This window comes from Lepidothrix coronata, unplaced genomic scaffold (assembly GCF_001604755.1).
Source record: "Lepidothrix coronata isolate B3197 unplaced genomic scaffold, Lepidothrix_coronata-1.0 Scaffold31, whole genome shotgun sequence".
NCBI classification, from domain to species: domain Eukaryota; kingdom Metazoa; phylum Chordata; class Aves; order Passeriformes; family Pipridae; genus Lepidothrix; species Lepidothrix coronata.
This window is the reverse complement of record NW_016690211.1, coordinates 5186885-5203681: the sequence shown is the minus strand read 5'-3', so window position 1 is coordinate 5203681 and position 16797 is coordinate 5186885. Positions and strand designations below refer to the sequence as shown.

Genomic DNA, 16797 nt, shown 5'->3' with positions numbered 1-16797 from the left:
TAGAGACACCCTGACCTCACCTTGTCATGGGCACCCATCCGCCCACCAGCAGGCTCTGAGGAGCTCCTCAAGCCCTGCATCAGCATCTGTCAGTGCTCTTAGAACTGCCAAAGCTCTATTTCTGTCAGTCAGTGTTCTGCCCCTGCAGCCAGTGCACCATAAGTGTCTGCCTTCCACACAGGCCTGTGTCCCTTCTTCAAAATGCAGAGACTGCTGTGGCATCTGACCCACAGTCCACCATGCTGCCCCTCACTCACGTGACCAGCCTCATCATCCTCATGGCTAGGCTTCGCGAACGAAGATTTGGGAAGGCTCTATCCACATTTGCTACAGGCGCGCTGGTGGCTTATGAGGCCAATACATGACAGACATATCCGATTGCAAAAGGCACAGCAGAAAGACTCCTTAGATGGTGTATTCTGCAATACACGGTTCTTTCTGCGTTGCCTTTTTTCCTCGAGAGTGATCCTGCGTGTGTTCTCGAAGGAGACAGCTGCGTTATAGATGGTGTGTCTCCAGGCCTCCCGATTTGAGGCCAGAGTAGACCAGTTATGGTGATCAATATGGCCAAGGCTGAGATGTTGTTTCAGGGAGTCCTTGTATCTTTTCTTCGGGGCTCCTCTCGTGCGGCAGCCAGTGGCAAGTTCACCATAGAGCAGGATCTTAGGGAGGCGGTGGTCCTTCATCCTGGAGACGTGCCCTGCCCATCGCAGCTGCGTTCTCAGTAACATGGCCTCAATACTTGTGACAGCTGCTTGTTCTAGAACAGATGTATTGGTCACGTAATCTGACCAGTGGATGTTTAAGATTGAGCGGAGGCAGCGTTGATGGAAGTGCTCTAGGAGATGTAGGTGGTGGCGGTAGATGACCCATGATTCGGAACCATATAAGAGAGTGGACAACACTATGGCTTTGTAAACACTGATCTTGGTGCTTTGCTTCAAGTGTTTATTACGCCAAACTCTTTTGTGGAGTTTTCCAAAAGCACTGTATGCCTTTGCTAACCTGTTGTCTATCTCTCCGTCGATCTTACCGTCTGAGGAGATGAGGCTACCGAGGTAATTAAACTGTTGGACTGATTTGAGCTCGGATTGGCCAATGGTGATGTGGGGATGATGGGGGACTTCCTGAGGTGCAGGTTGATGGAGGACCTCTGTCTTCTTTAAGCTGACTTCCAGCCCAAAGAGCTCAGCAGCATCTGCAAAGCAGGATGTTAAACGCTGCAGAGCTGCTTCTGTGTGGGCCACAAGGGCGGTGTCATCAGCATAGAGCAGCTCCCGAACAAGATGATTTAAGGTCTTGGTGTGGGCCTTCAGACGCCTTAGATTGAATAGTCTTCCATCAGTACGGTATCGAATGTAGATACCGTCCTGATCATCGAGGTCTGCTGTGGCCCTTTGGAGCATCATGCTAAAGAAGACGGTGAATAGGGTAGGAGCGAGAACGCAGCCTTGTTTCACACCATTCTTGATTAAAAAGGGCTCAGAAAGTGTGTTGCCATATCTGACTTGGCCGTGCTGATCCTCGTGGAGTGAGATGATCATTTTAAGGAACTTGGGGGGACAACCTAAACGTTCCAAAATCTGCCACAGACCTTTTCTGCTCACAGTATCAAAAGCCTTGGTGAGGTCGACAAAGGTTACATAGAGACCTTTGTTCTGTTCCCTACACTTCTCTACACTTCTCTTGCAGTTGTACGTGACCAGCCTAGAGCAAGGACTAAAACCCCAACAGGAGGTAGATGTGTGTCAGTTTAACCTTGGTCTTAGATTTTATCCCAAATTATGACTGCTACAGACCGAGGTAAGTGATTGGGGTTTTGTATTCCTTCCGAAGTTACTCCTAACATTGATCTGGACAATCTTATGCACTCTTGTGAATCCTCACAGGTTAAACTACCAAAGATTAGCTCCTAATCTGCCTTTTCTCTACCACTTATTGCTTTATATTTATTTGACTGCATATGATCCAACTCCCAAACTTTTCAGTCGTATTCATCTAAATGTCAATGTTGTTAATCAATAATATTGTTTTCTCTGAAAGTCTTTTTTTTCACATGAAGTGAACAATACTAGATATGATGCTGACCTACTTGATTTGTTTTAAATAGACATATTTAGGATTTGCTTTCATTGGACAACCTGGAGTGACAAACAGGATACCTTGCCTGCAAAGCTGGTTCAGGAATTGGGATTTTGCTGCTCAAAGTGGTCATGCCAACAGTGCCTGCCAAGCTGTGGTTATCACCGCCAGAGCAAGACAAAGGGACAACTTTGAGCTGGGCACTTGCCTTACTTTCTTGGGTCTGGTGGTGGAGGTGGCAGCTGTTCTGCTTCCCCCTGCTCCCTTCAGGGCATTTGACCTGATATTTCCTAGTAAGTACTGGCTCAGTGTTTATATCTCAAACAAACAGAAGCAAACATTTCAAGTCCAACAGGGACAAAAAGTACTACCAGGAGAATTTGAAGGCATAAGGTCTAGGAAGCAAATGAGAACAATATTTCTTAATTTTTCTTAATTTTTAATTTCTTAATATTTCTAAAATAAATATGTGTAATTTTTTAAAGTAGTTATTCTCTAAGACCTTCTAGTTTTATCTCAAGACTTTAACAAAAATTATGTGAAATTGGGTCATGGTTTTTCTGGCACTAATGCCATCAGTAAGGCAAAATTAAGAAAGGAGGAAGTGTGCTCTGTTACTTCCCTAGTGGACAAAACTGCAAAGAAAATTTTGAACAATAACAAGGTTTCCAATGATGTTTTCCATCCTTTCCTAGCAGTGAGCCAACTCTCATTACCACTGTGTTCAGGCACTCTATTTTTAAAACATCAGTGATTATTTTCAAGAAAACCTGTGTGCAGAATTAGAAGCCACCCTAACAATAATTTTTAAAGTGTTTCAAGAAACCGGCTTCTTAGGCCCTCAATAACCATCTACAGTGCCAAGCAGAAGAGCTGGATTGATTGAGCTTTGTTTCTTGTTGTTCTTGGACTAGGAGAGGCAAGTATTTCAAAGTAAGAATAGCACATAGTGACTTAGAGCATTTTAATTGCACAAAACATGTATCTCAGTGCTTTGCTTTGTCAGGAATTCCTGCCATCTTCATTGGGAATCAAATTTTCAGGGGCAAAATGAATGTTATTCTGATCCTATTGAGACTAATATCCTATGATTCCATGAAAATGTCTATTATTTAATATGTTCCTAGGGATCTGTAATTCAGGGGGGTGAAGCTGAAAGCCATAATAAAGCCAAATGGCTACCAATGATTATATATGGGATATCTCATTGGATATCAGTTAAGCATCTCAAGACCCTGAGATCCTTGAGAATATATGCTACAAGAGCTTTTTGAAAGCAGTATGATTTTTTTGCTGATCAGGTGTAGAGACTTAAAATAAAAAGTTTGGGAACATTGTTTGGGAAATGTATAGATTTAAGCTATCTTGAACTAGAAAAAAGTGAATGAGTAGAGGCTCTGAAATTTAAAAATAATGGAAGTTTATACCTTGAGTCACTTTTTCTTGAAGGTGTCAAAAATTTCCTTCTGTATTTTATTACTTTTCTTTTATGCTATTACTTTCCTATTTTACTAAGAAAAGCAAAGTGATTTTCCATGAGAGAAGATCAAGCTGTGGTGGCATTTTGTTTATGATGATACCCTTTAATGGACCTTGGAAAAACCATGTGTCTGGATATGGAACAATACTCAAGTAGGAAACACACTGAATAGTGCTTTGTGCAAGGAAATGGCTACAAATAGAATAATTTCCATCACTATAATTTCTAAGAGCAAATTCAGTGAAATGCTTACTCAGTATGTAATTTTTTGGGTTATTTTTTTGCTATTTGTGTTATATCTGTAGCAGGTGGTACTATTTCATCATAACTAGAGATGGCTGTAAGTTTTTAAAACATAGAGATGGATAATAAATTTCCCTTAATAGGAGAACAGACTGGTTTTCTTCCATTTTTACATTGTTTGTCACAGGAATGTCACAGTTCATGGTGCCTGGCAGGGCTGCCACTAGAGGGCATGAAATTATTTTAAACACTGATTTTAAACACAAAATTATTTAAATAGTTGCTAAAACTAAAAAGCTAAAAGCAAGGAGAGACTTTGAACTAGGAAAGCAGTGAAGAAAATGCAATAAATTTGACAAATATGTTATTCTGCTGGTATTTTTTCCAGTTTCTGAAAGATCAAATATTATTTAAATGTTTTGTAAAATCATACTAGAAAACATGAAACACGTATGAGAAATTAAGACACTTTACAGTGTGGTATAAAGTGAAATCTAGGAAAAGATGCAGTGGGATTTAGGGGAAACCAAAATATTTTTCAATCATGAGCATGAATTAAGGAGAAATGTGCGTTGCTTTTTTCAAACTAGGCTGTGTAAAATTAGAGATAATTAATCAGAAACACTGACATTTTTTGCTTGGCCTTTGCAGTATATATTAGCTGTTTCATCTCTAGTCTGTGTAATAGATGGCTATTACTCAGATATTCTCAACCCTCTATTTAATATTGCTTGGAATGCATGTCTGTCTGTTTTCTGTCTGAAGAGATAATGTTTCAAAACCATCTATGGATGCTGTCAAGATAAATCCATTATGTATGCAGTTCTCCTTGCTGTAGCAGTGGGGATATGTGCTAAACAGACGTTCTGAGAGTCTTTCAAGGTTATGGCCGAATGGGCCAGTGTCAACTACCTGTCCCTTGGCACGCACACAGGCAGAATTTACCTGCTGAATGTAAAGGCGGAGACAGCAAAAGAGGATGCACGAGCCTGCTGTACTTTAGCCCAAGCTTTTCAAATCCCTGATGGATAATCTTAATCTTATATATTTCAATCCAGTACCCTTAAATGATAACAAATATTTTATAAAAAGCAAGACTGTGACCTAATTGGGTAGCTAATAAGGAAATCCAGATGAGGCCAACATTATACCTGTGTGCCATATAAATATGGCATGAAAGTAAAGTTATCCCAGCAATAAAGCCATTGTATAGGATGAATAAGGTATGGTATAGCAAGAATGAAAAATTGAGCATTCAGTCATTTCCTGCATGCAAGTGTCTCTGTCCTCACTCAGGACAGAAAAATTGCAGAGAGGACCTCCTTAGCAGGTTCTATGCCTGTGTTAATGCTGGGGTTTGTCATGGGAAAATAAATGCTGCTGGGTTGTAGAAATCCATGGCAGTTGGGTTCTTTAGGCTGAAGAGGCTTATATCAACCCTGAAGTTTCTCTGGCCCTGTGTGGGGAGGTGCCTGGCAGAGGCTGGTCTCAGAGCAAAGGACTAGTCCCTGGCAGCTCCTCAGTTACACCTGCCAATTGATCGGGATAGACAAGCCTTGACACTACTTTATGTGTCTATGAGTTTTTGTTGTCCATCATTGAACCTTACAAGAGTAACTTCTCAGTCTCAGACTGGAAACCAACCACAAGTGCTCACTAACAGGCAACCGGTTTCGATGGCACATTGACCATCAAAGGATCTTTCATTTTCTCAGAGCTTGTGTTTAAGCTAAGACTGTGTATTCTGCTAGCAGGAGGCAGTGACATTTACCTTAACATTAATTAACATTAGTGTTCAGGTGAAAAATTTAGCTCATGTTGTTGCTGGAGGACATAGAATGCAGAAAGGATGGCCAAGGAGTTATTCATTTTGTCTGTGTCAGCTCAAGAAATTAAGAGTTCTTAGAAGCTCAATGGCTGAAAGTGACACTAAGTTACTTTATTTTAGCCTCTGGGTTTTGCTGGTTTTTTTGGTGAATATAGAGGCCTGCAAAGATTGAGGTGGTGAGAAAGGTTCTTGCTTGCTCTGGGCTGTGTATTTGTGAGAATGTGAATGGTATGAATGGACTATGACAGGTGTTTCCTTTTTGAATGCTTGTTTTGGGAGGGATTTCAACACAGTGACATTCTGGGCATCCCATACCATTAGTGAAATTAGAGATTTTAATTTCCTGATAGAAACAGTGTCAGAACCTGCCTCTGGTTGTTCTGTATGCATTTAGAAGAAGGTTTTTTTAGCTACCCATAAATACAGAACTGTGTTCATATAAGCAGGATTTAAAATATATTGTTATAAAAGGGCAAGTGAAAGTAGAAATAGAAAAAATAAGTAGTAGCAAGCAATGCCCATTAATAGTTATCAGCAAAAGCTAAAAGTATATTAATAATCATATGGCCAATGGGAGGACAGTCAGGACTTATGCAGCAAAAAATAGAATCCTAAGAAGAGTTTAGGTCAGTATGACATTGTAGCAGTTTGAGCCACATTAAAAGTCTAAAATCCAACTTGCAAGCTTCCCCCCACCCCTTCTCAACAATTTATCCTAACACCGGAGAGAAACTTTCAGGCCAGAGGCTTCTGTAGGGGAAGGGGGAAGTATATACATTTATTTACACAAATAAATACTATACAAACTAAAGGCAACTATATATATATTACATTACTATCAGTCAGTCCTTTCAAGCCCCTCCTTTAACTTTAGTCTAGGAGCAGTCTTTAAGGCTGATATGTAACACAGTCTGCCGTGGGAGTGTTCTGGGCTCCTGAACACTCCCTCCTCACCAAGTCCAGCAGTTGTTTGTTGTAGTCTCTCCTCCTCATGAAGTCCAAGAAGATAGCTTTGAGTCCTTGCTCTCCTGCTGCTGGTGATTTCTCCCTCTTGGTGTCCCACCTCAGTTCGTAGGCTGCTGCAGTGCAGCTTATCAAGTGTACACGTCCTGGAATCTTCATTCCTCTAAGTCAGTTTTTGGCTGCCTCCGGTCAGCTTCGACAGGCAACGCCCGAGCTTCTCTTGGCCCATCTCCAATTTCGCCTGGCATTCTTTTCCCAAGCACTGAGCTGATTTTATCAGCCCATCCACTTGGCTCTGCTCAAGTGCTGAGCCTCAAAATTCACCCCCCACCAGCCTAAATGCAGTGGGGGGAAAAAGCCCCCTGGCCTTGGCCACAGGCAGCTCGGTTCTGTTATGCACTGTCCCAAGCATCCCACAGCTGCAGGGGGGGGGGAAGAAGGCCTGGCCTCCTCCCTCTTACTTCAGGTGCTGTGAATCTCTTCCTTCACAGCACACGCTCCAAATGCTGACTCTAATTCTAGCCAAAGGCTGAGCTGGGGGGTCGCAGGGCTTCCCTCTCCCCACTGGAGGGGAAGAGAGGGAGCCCAGCCACCCCTGGCCTTGTCCACCTACACGCAGCAGACACCAACAGCAAAACAACCAAGACTGCAATGCCAACCATTTCCAGTGCTGTGATATATGATTTTTGAGCAGAAGCGAACGACATGGACAGTGACTGGCTCTCCAGGGAACACTGCCCTGGCACCCAATCACCTCTGAGCCCCTCGAACTCTCAAGGGGGGCCAATTTCAAACTATGACAGACATGAAGATGACAAAAGTACCAATGATGATAGAGGAAAGATATTGAATATACTCAAGGTTATTCAATACATATTTCTGCTCTGTGTGGAAAAATTAGACTCACAATTTTCCATGTTGATGAATTCCTTTGTGTGCTATTAGTAACAAGGATGTTTATTAGCATATGTTATACTTCTATATCTTTGTAACTCATAACAGCAGTATAGTAAAGGGACTGTCCCAAGAGCTGTCCAGACTAGTACTTTTAGTTTTAGGATAAAATTTATATCACTGAACAAATCTCAAATCACTAGGGAAAACCTGCTTTTTATTGGCCTTGCTGGTTATTAACACTTGAACAATTGATGAAGGTATGTGATGAGTTTTCCATCAACTGAAGTCTTTAAATAAAGATTTGATGTCTTACTTAAATATGTGTTCTTTTTAAAACATATTATGGACTGACTTCATGAAGAAATTGGCAAGTGAGATGATGTGTGTTCAGTTCAGGGGATCACACTGGGGATCATCACTGATCCTTCTGACCTTTAAATCTGGAATAGAATAAATCTGGAAACATTATCTATCTCCACACTGTAACCATTCCAGACTGAAGTTTCTACACGGTCTAAGTTAAATATTCCAATGGTTATGATAGAGTCTCAGCATTCAGATTTCTTCATGTATTTGCCTCAGAGTCTCCCAAGTTCCTCAGTTTCATTCCAGGATCAAGCCCTGAGGCTTCATATATACATCAAGTCAGAGACTGTATTTATGGTATATCTTGTACGGTACATACCTATCATGCCACCAGGACTTGAGTAATTGCAGTAAAGTTGCAAAAATATACTTGAGCTACTATTAAAATGCATACAGCTGTCACCAGAGCAGGTAGCTCATGAGTTTCTGTCTGCCTTGTAAGCTGGAGTACAAGAATTATGTTTTTATTAGTCAAACCACACTCTGAAAATAATTTCCCTTCATTAATTTTTCATTATAGCTATGATCAGTGGAATCCCTTACACCACTGTGCTGCTGTGATGTCTGTGGAAGAGATGACTGCAGTGTCCAGGCTAAGAAGAGACTGGTGTATCCAGTCTGATGGATGAGGAATATCAGATGAGGAGTTGAGCTAATAATAAAGGAATTATTGCCACTAGACCCCAAAATGTCCTCTAATTCCATCTTATTTTTTGTGTGAAGTCAAACACACACAAGAAGCTACTCATGTGATCCCATGTGGGCATCTGAATCAGCTGCAGAAGCCACCAGCTGAGCTTTGCGCTGCACCGGTGCTGTGGTGGGAGAGAGCAAGGTTCTAGCCAGCCCTGGGGGCTGCACAGTGGCACCTGAGTGAGGAAGTCCTGCTGGATCAAACTAACCATGCAGACCAGCAAGAGGGACAGTGGCACAAGCTGTCTAGTTTACAGTAAATCAGTTCGAACTGATGAGGACTTGACTGTAGAAATTTTGGAGTGGCTAGTTCAGATAGGGCACTCCCACTTTAATCCCCATGTCATCCAAGTCTGCTAAGAATTTAGAGTTTCTGACATGCTGTGTCTACTTACACGATGGATTGTACAATTAATAAATGGGAAAATTGAAGGGATGTGCAGTTAAGGTAGTAGGATGACTTATTCTTTCAGCCTAGCACACCAGGCATTCAGCCCATGTATGTGTTCCTTTCCTATTAAAACCTAAATTTTTTTACGAAGTTTCAAAATTCTTTCTCAGCCCCTAAAAATGCTTAGTTTACCAAAAAGTGAAATATTTCTTGTTGGAGGTTTAAATATTATGTCTTGAAATCTTTATATCTATTTTCTGGTTTTGACTTGAGATAGTTAATTTTCTTGACAGTAGGTGGTATAAGGCTGTGTTTTGGATTTGTTGGAAACAGTGTTGGTAACACAGGGATGTTTTGGGTATCACTGAGCAGTGCTCACACAGGGTTAGGGCCTTTTCTGCTTCTCATTCCACCCCACCAGGGAGGAGGCTGGAGGACATAAGAAGTTGGGAGGGGACACAGCTGGGACAGTTGACCCTAAGTGATCACAGAAATATCCCATATGGCATCATGCTCAGCAGATGAAGCTGGGAGAAGAAGGAGGAAGGAAGGGACGTTCAGAATGATGGTGTTTGTCTTCCCAAGTCACCATTACATATGATGGAGCCCTGATGTCCTGGAGAATGGCTGAACACCTACCTGTTCAGAGGAAGTGGTGAAAGAATCCCTTGTTTTGCTTTCCTTGTGAACACAGCATTTGCTTCCCCTATTAAACTGTTTCTATCTCAACCCATGAATTCACTTACTTTTACTCTTCCTATTCTTTCACCCATCCCACTGTGGAATGTGAGTGGCTGGATAGGGCTTAGTTTCAAGCTGGGTTTAAACCATGACTATATATATATGTATATGTATGTGTGTAATCTGGACCAGTTGGACTGTTTTTCCTGCTCCCCATCCTCGCTTGAGACACCTCTGGTGGGCTTCCTTGCTGGCTATGTGCCACACCCTGGTCCCACAGTTTTCTGTCTCCTCTTGGTGGACTGACTTGCCTGCTGCTGCCTCTGTGTTAGGTTGCAGAGCTGGGCAGCAGCACGCTTTGTCAACAGACAGTGGTGCTCCCTGGGGTCAGGGCCAGGACAAAGCACAGGAAACACACCAAGGAGCATGAGACAAACTGTAAATGACTCTATTTGCATCAAATCTATTTGTGCAAGCAGCTGCTAGACATACTTCCTCCTGGAAAGGCTGCTATCAGTGGTATTACCATGTGGATAAAGAGTGCTAATTTTTTAAAGAGATTGATGGGATTTGTGGTGAAGCTGCAGCCCACCATGGCACAGGCAGAAGAGACCTCCACTCTAACACTAACCTGGAGAGGAAGTCTTGAACTGTAGTGCCATGTTTCTCCTCTCTCTCTGTCTGTCCAAGTGTTTTTAATAAGGGATGATTTTTCAGCCTGAGCACAGCAGTAGACAGTCTGAGCTTTCTGGAGCTGAGCTGGCATACAGGGACTGTACTTCTGGCTCCAGAGTTAGGATGAGTGGGGCCAGCTCAGATATTTCCAATGTAGTGTACAGGTCTAAATCTTTAGACTTAACCCCTGTGTTCACAGTGCACGGCCATTGAGATGTCATCTTTAGATGAGAGGAGCCAGCTGTTGTCTCTGGTAGTCAGCAAGACAGAGATCTGCATCTCTTCTGAATAGAAGGTGCACCTAATATTTTCAGAAATATTCCTACTTCCGTTAAAACCCAATCTTGTGATGTTACTCAGATTAAAAGGAAGGTTTTGATTCCTGGCTATGGAGTAAGTAATATGAGACCTACGCCTCTTGGAGAGAATGTTGCCACCATGATACCCCAGAGGTTTCCTTTCCTCTTTTCCAATGCCCAGGGCTGAAGCTGAGTATTTATTGACTGATGGGTGTTATGTCAGCCTTGGTTCACTGCACCACCAGTGCAGTGTAGAGGCTGTGCAGAGAGAGACCTCAAACACCCTGGTTGTAGCAGAAACTATAAAAGGGAAACAAGTCAAAGGCATTTGTGGGCTTTCTGCCCACCAGGATCTTATGGAAATGTATGGTTTTCACCTTGTTTTTCGAGGCTAGTGTGATATTGATACCTTTTCTTCTGTGGAAGTATTTTTCACAGTGCTTAGATTTATGCATGAAATTATCCATTTGGAGGAGCAGTCTGATCAATTACAAAGGTAATCCTTCACTGATGGGAACTGAGAAGGCTCTCTAATGCTTGCTCTGCAAGGCTTGCCAGGCTTATCGCTTATTCTGGTACAGAATTTTATGGACAGCCAATTTCACAGTTCCTAATTTAACCACATCAGCATGTCTTAAATCTGTCTTAAGCTGTAGCTGTTCTAAAATCTTTGGTGTTGATAAATATCTCAGTCTGCTGCCCATGAACAATATTAGCAGCTTTCTCTGACATTCACATTCAGTCAGATTATAAAAGTAAAACATCATCTAAAATATGGAAAACAGCTCTTTCCAAACTATTTAGAAACAGTACTTCAAGGCTGTTCTGGTAAACATGTAAAAATCGTTCCTCCAAGAACTTTCAGTAAACTGGCACTTAAAAAGGAGAGAAGCACCTCCCTCTGTGCTGTTCTTGGTGCTAAAATGCAGGAAGTCAGTGGCAGGTCCAAATCTCCAGCATGGTCCCTATTACATGAGCACTTGAGTGCCAGGTCAGGGGCACCATTCACCAAGGAGCATTCACCAATGTAGGCTTTTGTAAAGCTCTGGCTACAAGAGAAGGTAAAATTTGGCTGGGTACATCCCTGCCATGTTCGGGTTACGGTGTTCCAGTGATTTCTGACTGATAATGTTGTGAGCAAGAACAAACTTGGGCACAGAGTGATGCAAAAAGACCTACAATACAAGACAGTCAGATGCCACATTCTCCATCCAGTTTTGGAAGGCAGACCTGTGTACATAAGCAGGCCTATGTGTAACCAAAATATTAACATATATGGAATAGATGTTATGATTTTGGCTGTGTGGTCAAATTACTTGCCAAATTTCCAGTATTTTAATCATGATCTAATTTGAAATAATTAAAGAAAGTATGTTGTTTTTAGAACTACTTTCTTATCTCTAGGGCTATGAATATCATTGCAGTCATAGCTAGAATAGTTTTTTATAATAACCTGTAAGTTTAAGTGGTAAAATTTACAAAATGCTCTGTAAACAAAAGTCACCAAAGCAGATTGCTAACTTTTGATCCTCAACTCCATCCCAACAGTTGTGCCATAAGGTGATGTGGAAACCACGGGTTTAAACTTGTTAAGCTTTTATAAAATTGACCTGTAAAGTTTAAATCCAGGCCTGTATCTAAAATTCGACCCAATCCATGTTACATCTTCTACCAGATTCCTGACTGATGAGGATTCTTGACCTAGAAATCTAGGTCTGATTTGCTAGTGAGATCTTAAACCAATACGCATATCAAACACAGGCCGTATGAGGGAAAAGTATGGGGTTGAGTGGAAATGTAGGGACATATGTTTTATATTTGGTTTAGTTCGTTAGAAAACAGTATGCTCTTGACTTTTGGTCAATTAAAAACATAAAATAATGGAACATGATGGAAATTTACAATTCAGACTTTACTCTGCATTTCTTGTACAGATTCCTTATGACTTTTAGCACAAATAATAAATAAAATATCAGAATTGTAGTACCCACTTTTCTAAAATCAATTGCTTCAAATATCTTTGAGTCTAAACAACCATGATGTAATAACTCTAATAAATGGACACGTGCAAACTTACAAGCTTAGAACTTTCGTTTAAACTAAGGAACTCTTTGGCTTCAGCTAGCAAGAGCCTGGGCTTTGTTAATCAGATTTTTCTTGTATTCTTAAAATTGCATTTGTAGTCAGTTTCATTTGATTATGTTTTTGATTTGTCCAAACAGCAGATGGATATGGTAGAGTCTGTATTTAACTTGGCACTTTCCATTCCACATTCCTTTACTATTCATAGCACAGCAGACATAGCCATCTCCAGTAGACATAAAAGGAGGCAGTTCAACTTGCAGCTGCAGTTCCCCTCAAATGTGTGATTATTTACAGACTCACAGCATTATTTCTTTTTAATGTTGAGAAGACCAGATACTAGATATAGTGGGTGGATATTTTTCATCTCTGCCACTCTCATGAAAGAGTGGAACAGAAACTAAACCTGTGTCTGTAGTAAAAGGAACCTCTTCACTTAAAATTAGATTCATGTAGAGCCCATGTTCTTACAGAGAGAGTGGGACTATACATAGGCAGAAAAATTTGCTCTTGAAGAGAGAGTTGTGGAATCTCAGCCTAAATTGTCAAGCAACATGAAGAATAAAATACTCATCTGATTGAATAACAAGACTACCTAAAATGCATAAGAATAAAGGCATTTGTGTAAGAGTAATGTCTTTTTATTACCAGGTTTCACAATGAAGAATTTGATCCTTTTGAGCATTTGTAAGCAAAAATTTTTTTCTTCAGTTGATAACATAGTGGAAAATGTTAAACAAAACCAATTTTCTAAAATGTCTTTAAATGTTTTCTTTTAAATTAATTTGTCTTTGACAGAAAGTATAATTTCTACTTACTGTGTTTTCAAGCAAATATAGTCAGTGATTATTCTTTTTTATTATAGTTTCAAATATGCAATACACTTCTAAAAAATAGTCTCTCAAGACTTATTTTGGTATACAAGCTTGAACTGTGGAAATAGAGATTTTTTTCTTGATAGTATTTTTCAGTTTGTATGCTTTTCCAAAGAGAAGAATTTGATTTCAAAAATTAGAAAGCACCTTTTTTGCTACTTAAATTAAATTTCCATAACTTGTCTATTGCCCACAACTCAAAACTAACTTACAACTTGTCTATTGCTTCTTTAATCTTTATGACTATGTATGACAAATGCTTATTTCTTTAGAAATACAACTCCTCTTACTTAATTCAAAAATATACTTTATTTTTAATGTATTATAAAATAGATTTTTTTTCTCCTGCTGAGACTAGCCTAAGTTTGCTACTCTTCAGACAGCCTGGATTTCCAACATATATGTAGCTGGAGGCAAGCAGTCTAACATTCACATCAAACAATAAACTCAGCATACTGAAAAACATATGCAAAGGCTTTCCTTTACTGTAATATAAATACAGCCACATGCTTACCACACTCTACAGCGATGCATGAATGATATTACTTTGTTATATTAATTAAGAATGATTTTATCTCACCAATTACTACAGACAAGGTTCTAATTCTTTCCCACCAAGTTCTTCATTTCAACAACCAAAATGCCATCATGGCAGAAAAGTGCAGACAAGTCTTTGTTCTCCACCCCGTCAGGTAATTTGTACTGTCTGGTAAAGCTTCTGGATATGAAACCGTGTTCATCCATCCTGGGTCCGTGTTGAGCTTTAATCAGGAGCCAGCCTTCGAAAGTCTGGATAATGATATCTTCGGGACGGAACTGCACAACATCCAGCAAGACCTGGAAGTGTGTGTTTTCCTCCTCCTGGCCACTCTCCCCTGCCCCAGTCGTGCTTTCTGTGGTGCATCTTTGGTTGCTCAGTGCTGCTGTAGCAGGGCCCGGCAAAGCATATAAAAGGTGGTTCAGTTTGTGTGTTTCCAGCTCTTGGTCAGCAAACTGCTCCTGGTAGCGTACAGGAGTTTCCACCCAGTGTCTTATAACAGCTTCTGCCATGGCTGAGGCAGAAAGATCAGCTGCTACTCCTGCTGCCTTGGGAAGCTGCAGAGTCAGAGTGAGCCTTTCCCAGCCGTATGTCTCACCCACAGACTAGTCTATTGGTGGATGTCGCCCTTCACTTTTAGAACAGGCAAAGCTTAACATTTAATACAGGATCCTGTGCTCCAGTGCTGGGAGACTTGTTTCGTCTTTTATCCACTAACAATAGAGCACTATTTATAGTGCTGAGGCCTTGAGTGGCTTCAGCACGTGCCCAGCTTTCATGCATGACTAGTAAAAGCAAAATTTTAATGCACCTCAGATTATTGCAATATTATTTTGTTTATCATTATAAATAATGAGCACAAAAATAATATCTGATCGCAGGGCAAATAATGCCTGCAAGGGTAAATGGCTAAGAGAAAAGTGGAGTGAAAAGGGAAAAGCATTTCTAAATTTTAGCGTGTTTGCTAGAAAATCCCTATAGCTGGGCTTGGTAATGTAAAGTAGAATGTGTTGTGGCAACTGATGGTGAAAATTGTTTATTTCATTTATTAGTGCAACAATAGTTGCCCTAATGCTAGAAGTAATCAAACAAGATACTTTTATTCCTTCTTGTTTGGCTATTCTTGTTTAGAGTTCTATTTCTTGTCCTTACATGTTCCATTACCATGGAAATGGCAAGTCAATTCAAATGGGATTTTTGGTTCCTAATGGAGTAATGAAGAAAGTTACTTATTAAATTATTAAATTTTGATACTTATCAGAAATTAACTTCTTTATTGAGTTCATAGCAGAGCGGGATTACCAGATGTATCTATAATTGAAGCTCTATGTTTGCAGTCTTATTTTAAACCCCTAAAGGCGACATAGCAATGTAAGGAAATTTTCAAAAGTTAAAGATAACTTACATTAATGCATTTAATTGAGTATTGTGAGAAATGAAAGTTATACTACTTTATTGGCTTCTTCTGTTAAACTGCCCTCCAGAAATAATTTAAAAATGCTATTCTGGATGTTTGACTGACTGAAATTATAATAAAAACAACCTGGAGCATTGCCTGTTATCTGTTTGGCAGCTGTTTTCTGTTTTGCTAGCAAATTATTTACTTGATGAGGAAAACTTTAACCCTAAAGTGAAGCAGTATGCCTGGCTGGTTGTGATATTATACTTAAACATATTGCTGAAAACTATTGCTGTTCCTACTGAATTCCGTGATGATAACCTGACTTATTTCACTTCAGTTTTCCACTTCATTAATAAATGCACTGTGGAGGAATATAACTTTTTTTTTTTAATTTCATTTTAATTATTCACATAATCTCTGGAAAAAGGTAAACTTGCCCATACTTTAACTTAAAACACAAATCACCATCTCAGTGCAAGTCACTATGAGACAGCTGTATCTATTCCCAGAAGCAGCTGCGTTAGTCTTTCAAATGTCTATGTTAAGCATACTTGGAACTGTCTGTCTGCTATAATTAGCATGAAAGATGCTTTGAATACCCTTTAAATTCATGTCATATGCAAAACGCTGCAGAAGTTCGTAGGATCCCTTTCTACTCTGTATGATAAGGAAGCAGAAAGATTTTGGAAATGAAGCCTTCCCATCCTGCCCTCTCCTCTGTTGCAGTCTCTTCTTCTCTCAGTTTACCTCTGGTAGGCTCAGGAATTAGCATCGTGCTTCTTATCTCTTTGTTACTAACATGGGGAATATGACAAGTGGAAAAAGCAAACACCCGTGAAATGCAAACATCGATTTAGAATATGTTTTTGGGCTTTCAGATTTAAACATGGTTGCAGTGCTGCAATACCGAGGCACTTCTGATGCTTATGGTGCTGTACTCTTCAAGTATCTATAGCAGGATTTGGTTTGGAAATGCATTTTAATAGCAATTGATTACTGTGGTAATTTTAAACCTTCAGAGCTGATCCGTTAGGAGCAGGATCGATGTTCTAAATCTCCCAGGTCGATGCCCCAGGTTTCGTTTCCCGGTTTTACTGTGTACACAAAGGCCTCTCTCCGTACTGCCCAGCGGGCAGGAATCCACCGGCTGGCATGACAAAGTACAGCAGAGCACCCGGGCAGCTCGTCACGGCGGCCGTGCACTCGCCAGGCCCTGCTCTCTCTCGCTGACCAGACGTGTTGATTGTCTCCCAATCTCCTGCGGGTTTTGGAGATCAGGACCGGGATCCGCGTGATGCAGCA

General features: G+C 40.5%; 1 protein-coding gene across 1 annotated transcript; it reads right to left on the bottom strand.

Annotated features, from left to right (window-relative positions):
- Positions 1-13539: 13539 nt before the first annotated feature.
- Positions 13540-15356, bottom strand: HSPB3 (heat shock protein family B (small) member 3). The gene has a single exon (XM_017811136.1). It carries the CDS (start codon positions 14603-14605, stop codon positions 14156-14158), a length of 450 nt encoding a protein of 149 aa, XP_017666625.1. The 5' UTR covers positions 14606-15356; the 3' UTR covers positions 13540-14155.
- Between the last annotated feature and the right edge of the window lie 1441 nt (positions 15357-16797).